The sequence below is a fragment of the Cupressus sempervirens genome, chromosome 2 (genome assembly GCF_028749045.1).
Source record: "Cupressus sempervirens isolate cs-2001-9-10 chromosome 2, ASM2874904v1, whole genome shotgun sequence".
Taxonomy (NCBI): domain Eukaryota; kingdom Viridiplantae; phylum Streptophyta; class Pinopsida; order Cupressales; family Cupressaceae; genus Cupressus; species Cupressus sempervirens.
Genome location: NC_143119.1, coordinates 303737054 through 303755042, shown reverse-complemented (window position 1 = coordinate 303755042; position 17989 = coordinate 303737054). Strand labels below are relative to the sequence as shown.

The following is a 17989-nucleotide window of genomic DNA, read 5'->3' as shown; positions in this document are numbered from 1 at the left end:
TCATTGCTCACAACAAGATTCTCTGCAATACATAACTCACCTCCAACAACTAGATCATCCACCTCCAAGTGCTCCATAATCTCCATGTTAGATTCAACCAATTGATCATGAAAACCAACCTCGATCCCAACATCAATAACATTAGGAATATCTTCAGCAACAACCTCTAGTTGCTCTGCAGGTTCTGCATCAGGCTCCAAAAACTGATCAGCAAAACCATCATCTTCCACCTTGACCTTGTTAGCTTTAGCATCCAACCGAGCAAACATCTTAGAAAAATTCCTCTCCACTATATCATGGATTTTTGCAATCATCTTAGGGTCCAATCCTCTTGGAGCCATCTCCCAAGATCTTCGTAAACCCTCTGCAACAAATCCTTCCCACACTCCTTGTGACAACCAAATTGTTTGCAAGTCAGATCGCAACCTGCCACCTCGCACGAACAATCAGGTACCACATCACAAGTCTAGGACAAAATATTTGAAATCCACAAGCTCTCTACAATCATGCCTCAACAAGTTAAAACTTTCATCTTTGCATCCATCAATCAATCTGCATGTCCTCCCAAGGTCTTGGTGCAAACTACCTCAGCTTCGGCGATTTGTTTACATGCTCAGGAACTCCCACTCTAATAAACTTCACCCAACCAAGGTCCTGGTACAAACTGCCTCACTCTTCGGCGATCTGCTTGTACACTTAGGATCTCCTGCTCTGATACCACTTAATAGAGGGCCACACCACCTTTACTCACTCACAATCAAGAAAGCAACAATATGGAGACCAAAAAAATGCTTCACAAGAAATTTTATTATACTTGAAGATGCTTACAACACCAACAAGATGATATGACTTCTTCCACATAAGAGAAATCCTAAATAAGAGTCTTCACACCTTCTAGCTTCTACTTCTCAAACTTCTACTTCTCACGCTTCTACTCCTCAAGCTTCTCCTTCTTAAGCTACTACTCCTCGAGCTTCTCCTTGAGCTTCTCCTTGAGCTTGATTACAAATGATAATAAGCCTTGCTTAAATAGGCACTTCTAACCCAAGACATTACAAACAAAACCAATGTGGGATAAAGGGTAAATACAACTATCTTTAAATAAATATTAAATTCCCACCCAAATACAACTAAGCACCCAACAAATATTAAATACATGATTTATCCAAAACCTTCTAGAATTTCTACCTACACACCTCGATTAATGGAATGACAACTATTTTTCCTATTTTTCTATTTTATGCCACCTATGCACCTCAAAAATAGAAATTCCTCTTTTTTTCTTTTTCTCCTTTTTCCCTTTTTATTTATTTATTATTTCTCCTCTAATTTTCATCACTTTCTCTCTCCTCCAATTTTTTTTTTTTTTTTTAAATTTTTTTTTTTTCCCAATAATTTTCCCATGCAAGATGCTCCTGCATCAATTTGTATTCTTATCACTTGTTGTTCATTACAAGAGAAAATGTTGAAGAAAATGGTATCAAAGTAGTAAAAATAAATATCAAAACTAGAACCTATGGTCTTACAGTGAAAATTGCCAACCATGGTATCACAGTAATGAGAAATTTTCTCCAGAACTGGAACCCTTGCAATGGATGAGAAAGAGAGAGATATAGGAAAGGAATGTAATCCCAAATCTGATCTAGAAGCAACATGTGTCCACTTGAATCTTTATTCTGTATTTTTGTAATGCATCTCTCATCTTCCTACAACTGATATCTGATATGATTTTCATCATTGTTGGTAACAAACTTAGAAATATCTCTTCCTTAATGATGAAAACCCTTGTTTTGTAAAATATTTGAAATGTTTATAATATCATCATTAAAATAACTTGAAGGTGACAAAATCTACCCCTAACTGCATTCTTACTATCTTGCACACATTTAGTCCATCATCTTGCTAGAAATCAAATTTTAACTTCAATACCTGAATGTGGTTGAAAATTGAGTATTTGGCACAAAGCCTTGAATAACTTGAATAGATGGATTTCTATGTAGAAACAAACCTCAAAACTACAAAATTCATTCTCTCCCAGTTCTGACAATATATAAGAGTAGTATATCTATATATCAGAGATGCCCAAAAAATGAGTTTGAATTTTAGGTCCCTAGCATGGCTCTGAGGTCTACATTTGTTTGCAAGTATTTAAAATTTTCAAAAGTCAAAACTATATAATAAAAAGCAATTTGATTTAAATGATCCTCCACATTTAGAAAATTTGAATAATAAGAAAAAATATTTTTTCATGAACTTAGAAATTTCCCTCCATTTCCATTCAGGTCAAACTGATTTGACTTTCTTATGACATGTGTCACATTCTGATTCACCCATCTCCTACCTTGTCACATTTTCTATTAGTACCTTTGCCACCTAGGCACCACGTGGTAGCCTCTGATTGGGTTGCCATGTTCCAGTCCATCTTAGCATGGTCACCATGTCATCATGACATAGCGATGTCGTGACATTTGGCACCTATGTCCATTTTCCTTATAATCTGTCCCACATCACCATTGCCACATGGTGGCTTGTCACTATGTTGCCATGAAATCCTGGGTCCACCATGTTACTAGTGACATAGCGACATTACACCACATGTCGATCCTCACCACATGGTGAGCTCAAAATCTGTACCACATCTAGAGTGCCCTACCACGTGTCATTATAGGGTTGGCTACATTGTTAGCACATTTTTTGTTCAAAATTAACTTGTTACCTCATCCAACAGACTGCATGGCCCATGCACAACTTGCCTCTCAAAATGGCCATGCCTTTAAGACACAATACAATTGTATGGTTTTATATTTAAAAACATAAAAATCCCCATACAAAGCGAATGTGGGACAAAGTTAAAACTGTTTGCAAGGAAATAAAGGCCCAAACATTGTCTACAACCCTCCCACTAGTTATGATTTCCATCTTCCTTCATTGCTTCATCAACTAGATTAATCCCTTTATCTGGTAGGAAATGACCATTAATGTAATGGTCCAAACATAAGGTTGCCTCCACAAGGGCACCATCATATATTTAGACACCATGATGTAGTTCATATCTTTCATGCAAGCCATGGAGTATAGAAATTGTATTCTCCACAAATGGTTGATCATCATAGACTTGCTGGAAACTTTGTTCTCAAGATGGATCTTTTTCTATGTATTTGCAATACTCATCAAGAGTGGTTTCTCCAATGGAACATAGTTCTCCATGTCCAACCATGGCCTTAAGAAAATTCTTAGCATCCATAAATTCATTTTTTGCACCATTCATTGGGAAGGGCCTTCAGATATTGCAATCTTCTCAACACCTGGTTCTCCTATTATCACATGGTTGTTCTTTGTTTGTCTTGAGAGAATCTAGATACATCTATGAATTTCATCATCACGTCCTATGAATGGATCAAGCTTACCTTGTCTAGCCATTTCAGTTAGATCTTTTCTATATTTTTCCAAAGCTTCATACTTGCCTTTGGGATCTTGATTCGTAACGTTTTGCATATCATGAATTTCCTATATGTCATTAGAGAGGCTCTTCAAAGTAATTTGGAAATCTTTGAACAACTATTGACCACACAACCCAAGCTCCCACAGGATAATAATTTTTTTCCACAACATAGCTTAAATAGAGAAGGTGGTAGAAACTTCTTTACATTGACCTCATGGTGCTATAAAATTGTGAGAGGAGAATGCCACTAGCAAACTTGATTTAGAAACTTAAAAAGAAAATTGTAATGATTTTGGATTTTTCAAAACCAGTTCTCTTAGCATTGTGTGTAAGTTTGTCCTTCCACATGACCACATAAATCATGGTTTATAAGAAAAAAATCTCCACAGTGAATATAGGTTCTAATCAACTCCTTCTCTAGCTTTGATTTTAGTTTAAACTCATTCCACAAATAAGATCCAATTCAGCTCCCAAGGCATCTGCTACTATTCCTGAATTGTGAAACACATGTCGAAACCAATCTTCAAAGCCATGAAGCCATCAAATCTATACTTATTTTTTCCATACTTTGGTAATTGAAACTATTTTTCTTGTCTCTAATGGATGGGATTTTAAGGCATGCAATCATGACTAAATGGTTCTTGATTCAAAATGATGCTCCTTCACATACTCCAAAATTGAGCTTCTAGATTTATTCATAAGAAAAAACACTTCTCATGTATAGCATTGTTATATTAATGCTTCAACTTTATGAGGTGTTGCAGCTTGCTTGAGAAATGATTCAACATTAACCATTGTTAAATAACTTAAAACAAGAAAGGCGATAATTCAAAATCAACAAAGGATGATCATTATTGTATCCTTCTATAACATGAAACATTGTCACCTCACATATTGTCCCAAAATGTTTTCTATACCAATAATCAAAAATTAAAGTGATTATAATCTTTTGAAACATCTCTAGTCTGAAAACATCTCATCAAAATGATAGAATCAGTCAGGCCCCACAATAGGTCCAACTAAATAAAATTCAAACTAAAACACCTAGAATCTCAAACTAGCCTATTAAACATCTGGCACTAATTATGATCAAATTCAAACACTAAATGATTATTAAAACCGAGTTTACCCTATTATTTGCAAATTGTGATTTGCTAGCCAAGAGGTCCTCTGACTAGCCTTAAAAACTGATTGAAACATATAAGTGGGCCCTAAGCTTTGATATACTAATTCTCTATTCAACAATCTCTTACGTTATCAAATCTTGTCTCATTGCAACTTCAGGGTCAAAAGATATTGACTATCAAAGTTGCCTTCTTAGAATTGCCTACAAGAAAACATGTTAGAAAACCATAAATCACATTTAGTTTTGGCTTCTAAAATATGTCAAATTGACACTTGGGGGCACGAAAATCGGGGCATTAGTTAACTGCCATGAGGAGAGTATAAATCTAGGATTTGAGCTCATGACGAATAATAGGGTACATTTGGCGAGTAGTCAACGTGGGCTAATTGGATTTATAGATCAAACGGATTCGTCATAAGCTCGAATTTGAAATGTAACGAGTCTCTAACCTCTAAAATGCAATGCAAAAGAAATTTTATCATTTTGGTCAACTGGGTCAAAGTTATAACTTGTCAAATTGGGCCTTTCAAAATTTTGAACAATTTACATCACCACGACAACAATAAACAACCGACTTTGAGGGATTCAAGACCCAATCAAACATGTCAAAATGACTTGAAATCTAAAACATAGGTTCTTTGATATGCATACTAAAAAATCCCAAAGCAGTGAGTCATGAAACATAAATGGGTACGAGATATTTGATTACAAACTAGGCCTCCTATCATTGTTTGACACTTGGGCAAAAATACAAATTTGAAAATTGCTTAAGAAAGAACTCCACAAAATGACTTGGATTGACAATTTATCATTAGGGAATGCATGGATATGCTGAATGTAAAGTATTAGAAACATTAAACACCTTTTAGGCCTCAAAAGGACATCTGGGTACACATGCATAAAAATGTCCTTACAAAGCTCAAAAGCTTGGAATGGTACTCAAATCGGGAAGGTGATTTTGACTCCCAACATGGATAATATAAATAATTTTTCTTATATGAATGGTCTTCATTATCTCTAGTTTAGAATTTATCCATTAAAGTAAACCCATGTCTATTAACAACATTGTAATGTTTCTATTTTAAGATCATAATTTTAATTGAAATAGTAAATCTCTAGTTTTTTGGTCTTCCGTTCTAGCTACATCTTTGAATATTGATCCAATAGATTTAGAAGCCTTCCAATTAATATTAATATATTTAGATTGACATAATGCATGACAAGATAATCTTGAGTTGTAATAAAGTTAAACACAAGAATTATAAAATAGTTTTAAAATAAATAGATATATAAATATAGGGAAACAAAAGTGCTGGATAGAGTTAGTGATTTGAAATGTTAGTGCACTATATATTCAAACAATGAAATCTATAAAAAAAATACTAAAAATCCAATAATACTAATCATTAAGTCTCATTAATTTGAAGAGTTGCCCAAACAAAAATTGACCAGAAACAAAGATATAAATCTAAATTACAGAAGAGGAAATGTCCTCAAACAAAACTTCGTTTATAAATTGATAGCTTCAGCAGAAGTACATTCGTAAGAGAGATCATCTAGCCTACAAGGCATTATGAGTCCTGAAGAAGAGCCTGGGATGCTCCTCCCCCTACACAATCTAACCCACATCCACATTGTGGGCATTCATCAAAATTACTCACAGGAAATGAGGCAGAGAAAGAACCCACATAGAACTCCAATTCATCCCCTTCCCTCAACACTTTGTTAATACTGATATAGAAGAACCATATTTTAACACTGATGCCATCCAAGTCCTTCAACGAGTCGTAGGTGATCGTGCCAGTAAATTTCTTCTTGTATTTGAGATGATATGAACCGATCTTGAACTTGCAAGAAGAGTTCAAATGAACCACAAAGCTCCCATCACTGCTATCCAATGTATAACTCACCACATTGGTGGGCAAAAGGCCGATTGGGAACCCATATTCCTGCAGAACTTCGTAGGCCGTGGTGGAATTGCAGCCTTGTGGGGAAAACACAAGGAGACCCATTGAAATGGAGCAGATGAGTAGAGAAAGCTTCAAAGCAGACATATTTTCTTGTGGTAGAAGTAACTCAAAGTATCATGAATGGGTTCGCGATGTAAATACTGTGTTGATGCTTTTTGTTGCTCCGTATATTCGGTTAAAGCCAACGGCTAGTCTTTCCTACCGTTCCTCAAGTCTACCGGTTTTACTTCTTGGAGAAGCTCAACGGTTAGTCATAACCTTGTAGACTTTGTGGGTTAGTTTGAAACACGGTTTCAAGGACCTTAGTCTCCTTTTCTTGTCATTTTTTAGGTGAAGAGGAAGATGTTAGGTACTCGTACTCATGACTTTGGTGGGTTATGTTTCTTTTGGCTTGATTGTTATGTTTCTTTATTTTAGATTTGGTTTTATTTTAATGGTCTAAAAGTCTTTTCTTTTAGGATGGGTTTACATTGAGTTTGTTATTTAATGGTTTGACTAAACATTCAAATGCAATTTAATTTAATTTTTTTGAGGTTATGCTTTTATGTTTGATTTGATTTGATTCAAAATTTAGACTTGGTGGTTGGCAACAAAGTTCAATTGTTAATCAAAATTTTATAGACATTATGGGTTAGTTGTGAAACATGATTTGACACATTCTTTTTTCTTAGAAGGTTGATAATAAGTGGATGAACAAATGACTTGCTTCTCTCTTTATTTTCAATGTTTGATGGGATAAATTTATCTAAATTTAAAACATGACTTCACTTTTAGGATTTAGATGTCTTTGAATTCAAACTAGATTTAAAATTTGATTATTATTTAGGGTTCTATGTAAAATTTATTCAAATTCAAATCTTATTTATCCCATATTATGTGTGGTTTTTACAATTGATGTCATCTCCAATTCAAACTTGTTTATTATGGTACATGTCATTTGTACATAGTTGATGGGGACACAACCCAAGAATAGAATGGACACAACAGAAAAAGGGAAATTGTATTAACTGAAAAATAAGCTAGTACATTCAGTACAGAGAAAATAAACTTCAAAACATGCCCTAAGGGCTTACAATAGCATAAATGTGGAGATAATTTCTCCTTTCAGTACCTCCTCTCAAACTCCACTCCGAACTGCCTTTTACAGTGCCAACAATCTCCTTAAATAGACCCCGGAGGGTTAAGGACTAGGAGTACATTCTAGAAAGTGCTAGTATGCATCCATCGACCAAATAGAAGGTTCCAGAAGCTACGCTAGAAGTCGGTGCAAATCTAGAAGAATCCAGAAACGGTAATCGAACTTTCGGGAGGCATAACTGTTGAACCGTAACTCTGATTGACGAACCGTTGACATTTTCGGAAAGCTCTCGAAGCGCTCTATATCCCTATGGACTAGCTTTGCTCGTCCCCCATTTTTTGGCCCTTTTCAAGGTCATTTAATGCCCCTAACCTAACTTTGAAGCATTCTTAGGAGGTCTCCAAAACTCGAAAAATTGCAATAACTTTCAAACTGTGGGGCCTTTTGACCTGATTCTTTTTCTGGAATGCTCTAAATTACAATTACATTCATCTGGCCAATTCACACCTTATAGTTCACTAAAATGATGGCCCAATTACATGCTCCTATTTTTTCGAGATTTTCTAGCACACTGATAGTGGAACTGTGAGAGTTGGAACCTTTATTTGATCCAAATGGGTGTCCAAAAATGAAAACACATGAAACAAAAACTAAGTCTAAGTACATTTTTTGGGTGACACAGGATTGCCCTTATACCTCTGGATGCTCCTGCATTAATAGTAAATTAATTTTGTGTTGAATCTTTCTCTAAGACAAAGACTCTCACTAGTAATAAAGAGAATAATTAAAGGCCAAGAGCTTACGACATAATGGTAATCGTGATCCTCTTACTTGGGAGATCTTAGGGTTGAGTCTACTCAAGCTTGAAACATAGTAAAAATCAATCTCAACAAATATAAATATTAATAAAGAACAAATAATCTAGGCTACAACTCATTGGTCAAATTTGAATTGTTAAATTCATTGTCATTGACATGTCTTTGTTTTTGTAGGGTGTGCGGACTTTTAATATGATTGTAATCTTAAAAGTGTGTGAGTATATTCATTTATTTATAGATATATTTGAACTAACATATTTTCTTGGTTGTAAAGTGAAAGGGGCCCTTGTAGCACCCTTTTCCACTCCTTTTTTGACTCACATTGGCTCTTCATCCTTGGTGAATACCCTTGTGTCTAAATGGCATGTTTCTTTGCAAGAACTCTCATTTATCATTTGTTAGACATATATAATTAGTTGTATATTGTCATTGATGTCCATCATAGTGTTCCAAGGGAATTTGAGTTTGTATTTGTTCATGACTTGCAGTCTATAATTTTGGTATACTTGGAGATGTGGGTTTGTGTATGTTGGTGACCATATTTTTCTTGAGATTACCATTGCGTAAATTTGTGTGAGTGCCCTAGTTATTGCATTTATGTACCCTATGAGTTTAAAGCTTTATTTGGAGAAAGGTATTTTCCCCAAAAAAAATTTAGCTTGTTCACTCATTTTAAATCCCTAGTTTGCAGAGTGAAATAGTTTTCTATAGTGTCATTTCTAGCTAGCTTGCAATCTACATGTTTTTTGCCCAAGTGTAAAAGAAATTGAGTAGACCTGGTTGGTGATTGAATATTTTAGAATCTATCAAGTTTCAAGGGAAACTAACTTGGGATATACTCAATGTATATGCATATGTTTTAGTTTTGAGCACTCCATAGTCAGTTATAACCCATTTTGCATCTACCTAGTTCAAGGGGTTTCATGTTAATCTGTACTAATTCATAAATCAAAGTAGCTCATTTTGAGGTCTTTCCTTTTAATACCTATGATTGATGAGTGTAAAAGCACCCTACATTTTAGACATCACAAGAAATCCTCATTTTCCACATTTAGAACTTCATGAATCCATTTTTCTTATTTGCTAATGCATTTCCATTTCCATTTTATTACGTTTGCCTTATTGTCAAGTACAATAGTTATCAAGTGGTCAAATTTGCAAGTTCATAGCTTTTGAGAAATTGATTGTCATAAGTTTCCATTGGTTTCCCTATATTCACATAAAAAAGGGATCATATACCCCAAGTTGCTAGCCTTCAAATATCCATTTGATATGTTTTCAAAGCCTAATCCAAATGTAATTTGTTCAAATTTCCTCCACAATTAGTAAATGCATCTTTATATCATCATTTTAAGAAGATTATATCTTTTGACTTTTATATTGTTATGAAGCTTTGTTCCATATTATTGACATCATAAAGAGCTAGTGTGCCAAGTTCCATGCCCCCATGACCATCTAATATTTTAATTAGAGCCATTTAAAATGTAAGTTTTACTATCTAACACATTCTTGGTGTAAAATGAAAAATGTCACTTCAAAGGTTAATATCTCTCAACCTCTATCTCATGCCCAAAAATTAGGGAAAAAACACAACAACAATTTTTAAAAAAAGTTAATAACAACTATATTGACACATACTAGTATAGGATACTTTGCATAATGATGAAGACCTTATAAAGTTAGTCTTCATATTACAAGGTTTAGGTAACATTGAATTGTGATAACATTTCAAAGGGATGGAAAGTTAGTACCCAATAAATTGCATTGGTTCAAAAGCTATCAATTAAGTACCATGGAAACACTTGGTTTGGGTTGATTAAGGTTAGTCGATCAAATCACAATTAAAGTATGACATCATGTTTGAGAAGCATTAAGGATGTTTAAGTTTCTAAGTTAAATTTGAGTTAGATAGGTTTAGTATAGGTGAGATTTGATTCACAAGTTTTTGTTTCTGATATGGAGACAAGAGAACACTATACAACATAGGTACATTTAGGTTTTAATCACAATTACGGGTAAACTAACCCTACTTAGTTAAATTGAATTTCACAAAATTTCATAAGATCAATGACATAGTTCCATTATTTTTATATGATACCTTACATTCATTTCAAAATGCCAGCTCAATCTCCTCGGTGAACTAGTTTTACATATTTAATTAGAAGTTGACCTGTCACCTTAATATTTGATCTTTATTATAATCATAACCTATTTAAAACTAATTAACACATTAAATATTCATCATTTACAACATTGATTTCATCTTTAAAACACATTCGTTTACCACTATTAGGTTTTCTACCTAAGAACCCTTTAACAACCTTAGCAATTTGAATTAATTGAACGAGTAATTAATTACATAAATACATTATTTAAATTATTTTCTAATAAATTAATATAGTTTCACATAATATTCCAATAGTTGAAATTAAACTAAAACATAACCCTTACTTCCTAACATAACTTCTAACCCTTAACCCTATTTACTTCTATTGTTTCACCTAAAGGCTATTTCCAATAAATCTTTATTATAATTTATTAACTTTACAAAAATCAAAATACAATATAAACAAAACACAATTTCCAAAGTCCCATGAACTCAAAGGTTACATCAACTTAAACAAATGGTTAAAACTAATACTAAGTTATCTCCTAAGTACTACTAAATCTACCTACTAACCCTTCTATCAACTAACCCTTTATTACTTTTACTAATCCTAATTTAAGTAATACTAAATCAAATTAAAATATAATGATTTATAAACCTAATTAATTCCACTACCCTTTTTTAACCAGTAAGTAATGGGTATGTGCAGGATCATGGTCAACCAAACTATGCTCCTAAGAGGTAATAAAAAATCAACAAATCAGGGTTATGTCAACTTGACATGCAATTTTCTATTTTTTATAAACTTTATATGAAAAAGTTAAGACAAAATAATCTCTAGGAAATTGAATTTAGTTTCTAAACTATTAGGCCTTATCTGGAAAAAAAAATGATTGGTCAAAATTTTAAATTTTAATACAATAGTATAAAAAATTTAGGACAAAAATAAGAAATAGACGTATGTTTGACCACCTTAATCAAAACCAAATGATACTATTTTTAAATAATATTATAGATATAAGAAGTAGAATAATTCTTGGATGTGACACATATTTTTGGGTATTTTTATTATAAATAAATAAAGAATTATTAATTTTTGACTTTAGTATTTTTAGAATTAAAAAAATCTCATGTCTGACCACCTTAACTAATTCAAGAATCTGCAAAATTTATTTTTTGTTTTATTTTCCTTATAGTAGAAGAAACATAAAATGTGATGCACATTTTAGATTTTGAAAATGTTGTATGGTTTGAAACTTATAGTTGCTTTTAAAGTAGTGTGTCAGTCAACACTTTATATGTAACTCCATTAGAAAATAAGTAATAATTTCTTATTGAACTTGTAATTTGACAAACCTTACATATGGAAAGATAAGAATATTATTAAGAAACCCTTTTCATTTCATCAAATTTGGGTGTAAAAAACTCATTAGCTACATGTTTGAAGTAAAAACCACATAAGAGCAGGCACAAAACACATTTTTGGGATTTTTTTAAGTTGATCATATAGGTTGGGATCAAAAGATATAGCAGGCCTTGTAAAGGTATTAATTGTTTTTGCTTAGTATCACGATGGGTAGAAGAAAAGTTGGAATAGATTTTGAAATTCTTTGAGGCATTTTAGAACTATATATTTTTTAGGTCACCACTTTTTGGGGCACCATGATTGGTCAAAATTTTGAATTTTAATGTAATAGTACAAAAATAAGAAGTAGACATATGTCTAACCACCTTAATCGAAATCAAATGATAATATTTTTAAATAATATTATAGATATAAGAAGTAGACTCATTCTTGGATGTGAGACATATTTTTGGATATTTTTATTATAAATAAATAAAGAATTATTAATTTTCTACTATAGTATTTTTAGAATTAAAAAACTCTCATGTGTGACCACCTTTACTAATTCAAAGATCTACAAAATTTATTTTTTCTTTTATTTTCCTTATAGTAGAAGAAACATAGAATGTGATGCATATTTTGGATTTCAAAAATGTTGTACCATTTGAATCTTATAGTTGCTTTTCAAGTAGTGTGTCAGTCAACACTTTATACGTAACTCCATTAGAAAATAAGTAATAATTACTTACTGAACTCGTTATTTGACAAACCTTACATTTATGGAAAGCTAAGAACATTATTAAGAATCCCTTTTCATTTCATCATATTTTGGTGCAAAAAAAGTCATCAGCTACATGTTTGAAGTAAAAAGCAGACAAGAACAGGCCCAAAACACATTTTCGAGACATTTTTAAAGTTGACCATATAGGTTGGTATCGAAAGATATAATAGGCCTTATAAAGCTATTAATTATTTTTGTTTAGTATCAAGATGGGTGGAAGAAAAGTTGGAATAGATTTCAAAATGCTTTGAGGCATTTAAGAACTATATATTTTTTAGATCGCCACTTTTTGGCACACCATGATCCTACACATACCCTAATTTTGTTTAACAATAACTTAACTCCTAACTGCCCTATACTCCCACCTAGCATATATACCCATTTTCACTTATCACAACCTTTCCCAAGGCCCAACAAGCATTCCCCAAGGTGAAAGGACACTGTCAAAGGCTGATCCATGCTGTCCAAGGTAAGACCACATGAATGTTATGCATGGTGATGAGAAAGGAGGCATGTGTTGGAAATAAAGAGGTGAGGAACATTATAAAGTTTGAAACTAGCAATATTTTCAAATCCTTCAACTTTTCACTAAGGTCAACATCCAAGGAATGAGACATGGCACGCATGACAACAAATTAGGCAAGGTGGTATGTTGGAGTGGGTAAGGAAGTGATTCGATGGGGTGGAGTAAAAGAAAAAAATTTATTGGTGAGTTTAAGTGTGGAGAAGGATAACATTATTTAATAGGGGAGATTTTGTTTTAATAGTTGTGTTTTGAATAAAGTTGTTTTGTATGTGGGAAATATAAGACATATCTATAGAGAATATTCTCTATCATTAAAGTGGATTAAAAGTTTCCCTATATATTTTCCAGAGAGCATTTTTTTCTCTCAAATGTATGGGAGTTGCTTTTTTTTTTGTGATAGCTTTCTTTTGGAATTTTATGGTAACATAATGAATTTTCATTTTATCTAATCCATTGAGTGGATTTTTTATTTAAAAAATTGATAATAGGTAGCTTACTCACAGTACAACATGGTTAATAATCCATTGATTTGTCATAATTCCTACTAGGTAAAGTTTGAGGTGCAAGGTTGGATTAATGTATCTTTTTCAACATTGGCACAAAACTCACGAACTTAAAGATAATTTATTTCAACTATAATTTAAACACTTCATAATTTATATATTTTCTTATTGTTTATAGATAATTTTTTAGTTGCTAAAAAATGCTAAAAATTAGGGGTTTAGCTCCCACCACAAAACTATATGGAAATAATCTTATTTCCACTTGAACTTCGACTATGTTATAGATAACATATTTAGCTAGAAAAATAAAAAATCAAAATTGACTTTGGACCTATGTTTTCTCTTTTATAATGATTCAAATTTCAACCACGTGAAATTGATAGTTTTCATCTCCCACCACATTTTTCAAAATATATCTATTCTAACTAGAAGAAAAAATATACATTCTGAAAGAGGACTCTCTTCTCTAGAACTTCATATAATTTTAAATTTTTTTTGATATGATTTAATATTTTTTTCTTTCTCAAAATCGATAAATTTTTTAGTGTTAAAATATGTGCTTGTAGACCTTTTTTTATTACAATATACTATATCTAATAAAATACTATTTTTCAATATGAGAATATTCTTGACTTTCAACTCTATAAATTGTGTTTATATGTTACTAAAAAAAATCATAAAAAATAGTAAGAGTTATTGCAACATTAGTTTTCTAAAATAATTTTATTTCTTTAGTAATTGGATACAAACTAGTATAAAACATGCATTTAATAGAAATTTCAAATTGGGAAAGTGAGAAACCATAAATAAATTACCTAGAATGAATTTATCTAGATCCTATGTTTGAGTGAAATTTATTTTTGGATAGAAATACTCAAATTCATTCATTCTGATAAGTTAGCTTGAAAGTGACATAACTTTGTACTTTTATGCTCAATATAAAACATGCAAGTAACATGCATTTTCCAAGGCTATAACTCACATAAACTTTCCATAATTTGTCTTCCTTATCTCCCCCATAACATTTGCATGCAAGGGTCCATACACCTTTCATTTCTTCCTTCTTCTCTCCATGAGAAGAGACTACACACTATCATGGTGTCCAACTAACCCCTTCCCCCATATTGGTCACTTCTTCCTTTACCCTAAAGGGTGAGTAATGCCATACACCCTTCATAAAATTGCCTCGTTCAATCAAGATGAACATAATAAGCATATCTTTCAACTTAGTTTCTGCTAACCTAACTTTATGTGGGGAAGTGGATGGCGAGTGAGAGTGAAAGTGGGGACAAGGGCATGGGGAAGAAAGCTATTTTGAATTCATCAGGTGGGAATGTGATTGTTCTGTCCAGCTCTAGAGGGCACTCATAGTCAATAGGGGATTCTTTTGTGGGGGAGATTAATCCTAATGAAGGTGATACTTTGGAAGGCGGGGGTGGTGGGGGGGGGCAAGCAAAATAAAAAATGGTTTAGCCTATTTGAGATTCGACTGACTAACAAGTCTATCTTTCTATCGATAAAAGATATTTCTTTGAAGGATAAATGTATGTATTCTATCAAAATCCCAGATTAACTAATCAATAAAAACATCTCTTGTATGGATTTGACCTTGGTCGGAAGCTTTTTAGGTGCTAGGCCCAACATTGAATATGTTAGGGCTCATGTGAAAAAGAAATGGTCATTGAAAGGTCAGATTGACTATAATGCCCCACTAAGGGATCCAAAGAATTAACCTAGAATTTCACTAAGTTTGGTAGCATTTTTTTTTTAAAATATGAAAATAAATACCACATATAACTTATGCACCATAATAGAAGCAATAGCAATGTCCATCTAAAAGTAATCATAACATACACAACTGGTTACATTCTTTAAGGATCCCTTAACGTTGAATTACATCTAAGTCAACTAACATTATTGAATCCATCTAATATAACAACCACATGAAATAATAATGATAAGTCCATTGTTTATACATTACATTTCTAAATGCTCTATCATCCACTGTACATGTCACAGGGTATGAAAAGCTTAAAAGAATATACATATGTGAAATACGGTACATCATCCTATTCTAATCCATGATACATCAAAGTAAAGATAATCACATGATATGTACATATACATGATTATAGAAGATATACACCATCATAAAAATCAAACATAATAAACTAAGTGCATGGTTCCTCCCAACCCTTAATAGCATCATTAGACCATCGTGGGCCCTAGCCATCCCTTCGTGCATAACATTCCAAATCACCGAAGAGATCATCGATATTAATATAGTAGGAATGTCACTCCTAACATATGCTATATCATATGCAGAAAGTAATCTAACATGCAAATGTAAGCATAAGATAACATCATCTAACATATGCTAATCATCAATGAAAGGATACATATCCACCATCATGAAGGATACATCAACCACGATGTCTCAATGAATCTCAAATGATAAGAGTGGAAAAACACTACCACCCGACCGCGTGGTACCTAAGTGGTCCACTCCCACCATGCTGAGGAGATAATCTCAAGTCCCAAACAGGCTATCCAAAACACATAGCATAAATCTCTACAAGTCCAAGAATCCTAAAAGCATACTAACTCAAAGGTTCCAAACACAAAATTGACATGTAATTCCCAGAGGCACACAATGACATGTAGGAACCTACTATGCAAGCGAGAAAGTGTCATCGCATTTATCATGTACAAGTTACCCTAGTAGTTAGCTAAACTCCATGGGTCCATACTGATCTCATGCGGCCACTAGTATCATCTCATACTGACGAGGCATACTATGGAATGCAAGGTCACAACCATGCATTCTCTCTACTCCCATCCTAGTCTATACAAGCACTCAAGGCATGGGCGAGAACCAAAACACTTATCTTTTTAGGTTCATTTAGTTAGTATTAGGTGTGAATGTTTTCACTTATTAATCCAACTTACAATGAGTTACCCTGGCAGCCTCTTAGGGCCCTGTCCCCCATTGCAAGCCACTTCTCGACACTACATGCAGATATCCTACCCTAAGCTCATGGAATCATAAATCTCAAAATCACAAAAGATAATCCATAATAAAATCATCAAATATGCATAAACGCATCAAATCTCCATGAGCAAGCATCCATAGAAAATCATGATCACAATAGCTCTCTATTGGCAACTGAAGTATCACTAATAATCAAAAGTATCCATTGGTTCTCAATAACCAAAATATATCTTAATCATACTGATTGAAGACTCCAAAATGGTTGAGTCAAAACATGTCACAACATGACATGATCAAGAATAAATCCACATTTCAGTCCCATGATGGTGACTAGAAAACAACCAAGGATAACTAATCGATGAACCAAAAATGGTTAAGTCAAGTGTCTCATACATAAGAATCTCAACTATAACAATTAGTAATTTACAAACATTACATAGAGCATTCCATCACATAACCATGGTTGGGTTTATAAAGATCGAGATTAAAACCATCATCATGACATCACAATCACATAACCCCCAAGCCTCTAGTAGACATCCTATAACTGGTCAACACTAGTCAACCCAAAACCCAAAACAATAGTATAAAGAATACATAATGTAAACACATGTTTTGGTTTTGCTAAATTTACAAACTTAAATTTAAATGTAGAGGTCTCAGTTTATGTTTCCAAGTTTGGAGAATGAATGGAGGAACATTTTGTACATTTTCCTAATACATGTACTATTTTGGATGAATAAAAGTTTTCCATAATAGGTCTAAAATCCATCTTCCAATTATAATATTTGTTTGAAAACGTCCCCCACCAACTACCAATTATATTTCATTACATATATATATATATATATATATATATATATATATATATATATATATATATATATATATATATATATATATATATATATATATATATATATATATATATATATTAATATTATTTTTTTAAAATTTAAATCAATTGATTAAATCTTAATAGTTAATTTACAATATTATAAAATAATTCACCCTTATAAAAGATGAACCTTTATTATAAATCATTTATCAAATATATCATAATAATAATTCATTAATAACATTTAACATACTTACATATATACATATATATATATATATACGAATATAAATATATAAAATATTACATTTTAATAAAACGAAATATAAAATTGAATTATACAAATTCAATTGATGAAATATAATAAAACATGCGCTTCATATATAAAAAAATAGCGGTAACCATTTCTCAGTGTTTAAATCACTGTCACCTTACATGAGCCGTGCGGCTTGCAGTGCCGACA

General features: G+C 32.5%; 1 protein-coding gene across 1 annotated transcript; it reads right to left on the bottom strand.

Annotated features, from left to right (window-relative positions):
* Window positions 1-6041: 6041 nt before the first annotated feature.
* LOC149572282 (uncharacterized) lies at window positions 6042-6665 on the bottom strand. The gene has a single exon (XM_089811019.1). The coding sequence runs from the start codon at window positions 6620-6622 to the stop codon at window positions 6140-6142; it is 483 nt and encodes a 160-aa protein (XP_089667145.1). The 5' UTR covers window positions 6623-6665; the 3' UTR covers window positions 6042-6139.
* Window positions 6666-17989: the final 11324 nt, after the last annotated feature.

Bases quoted from the DNA above. Each gene is read 5' to 3' on its own strand.
- LOC149572282 (XM_089811019.1), bottom strand. From the start codon at position 6,622: ATGTCTGCTTTGAAGCTTTCTCTACTCATCTGCTCCATTTCAATGGGT.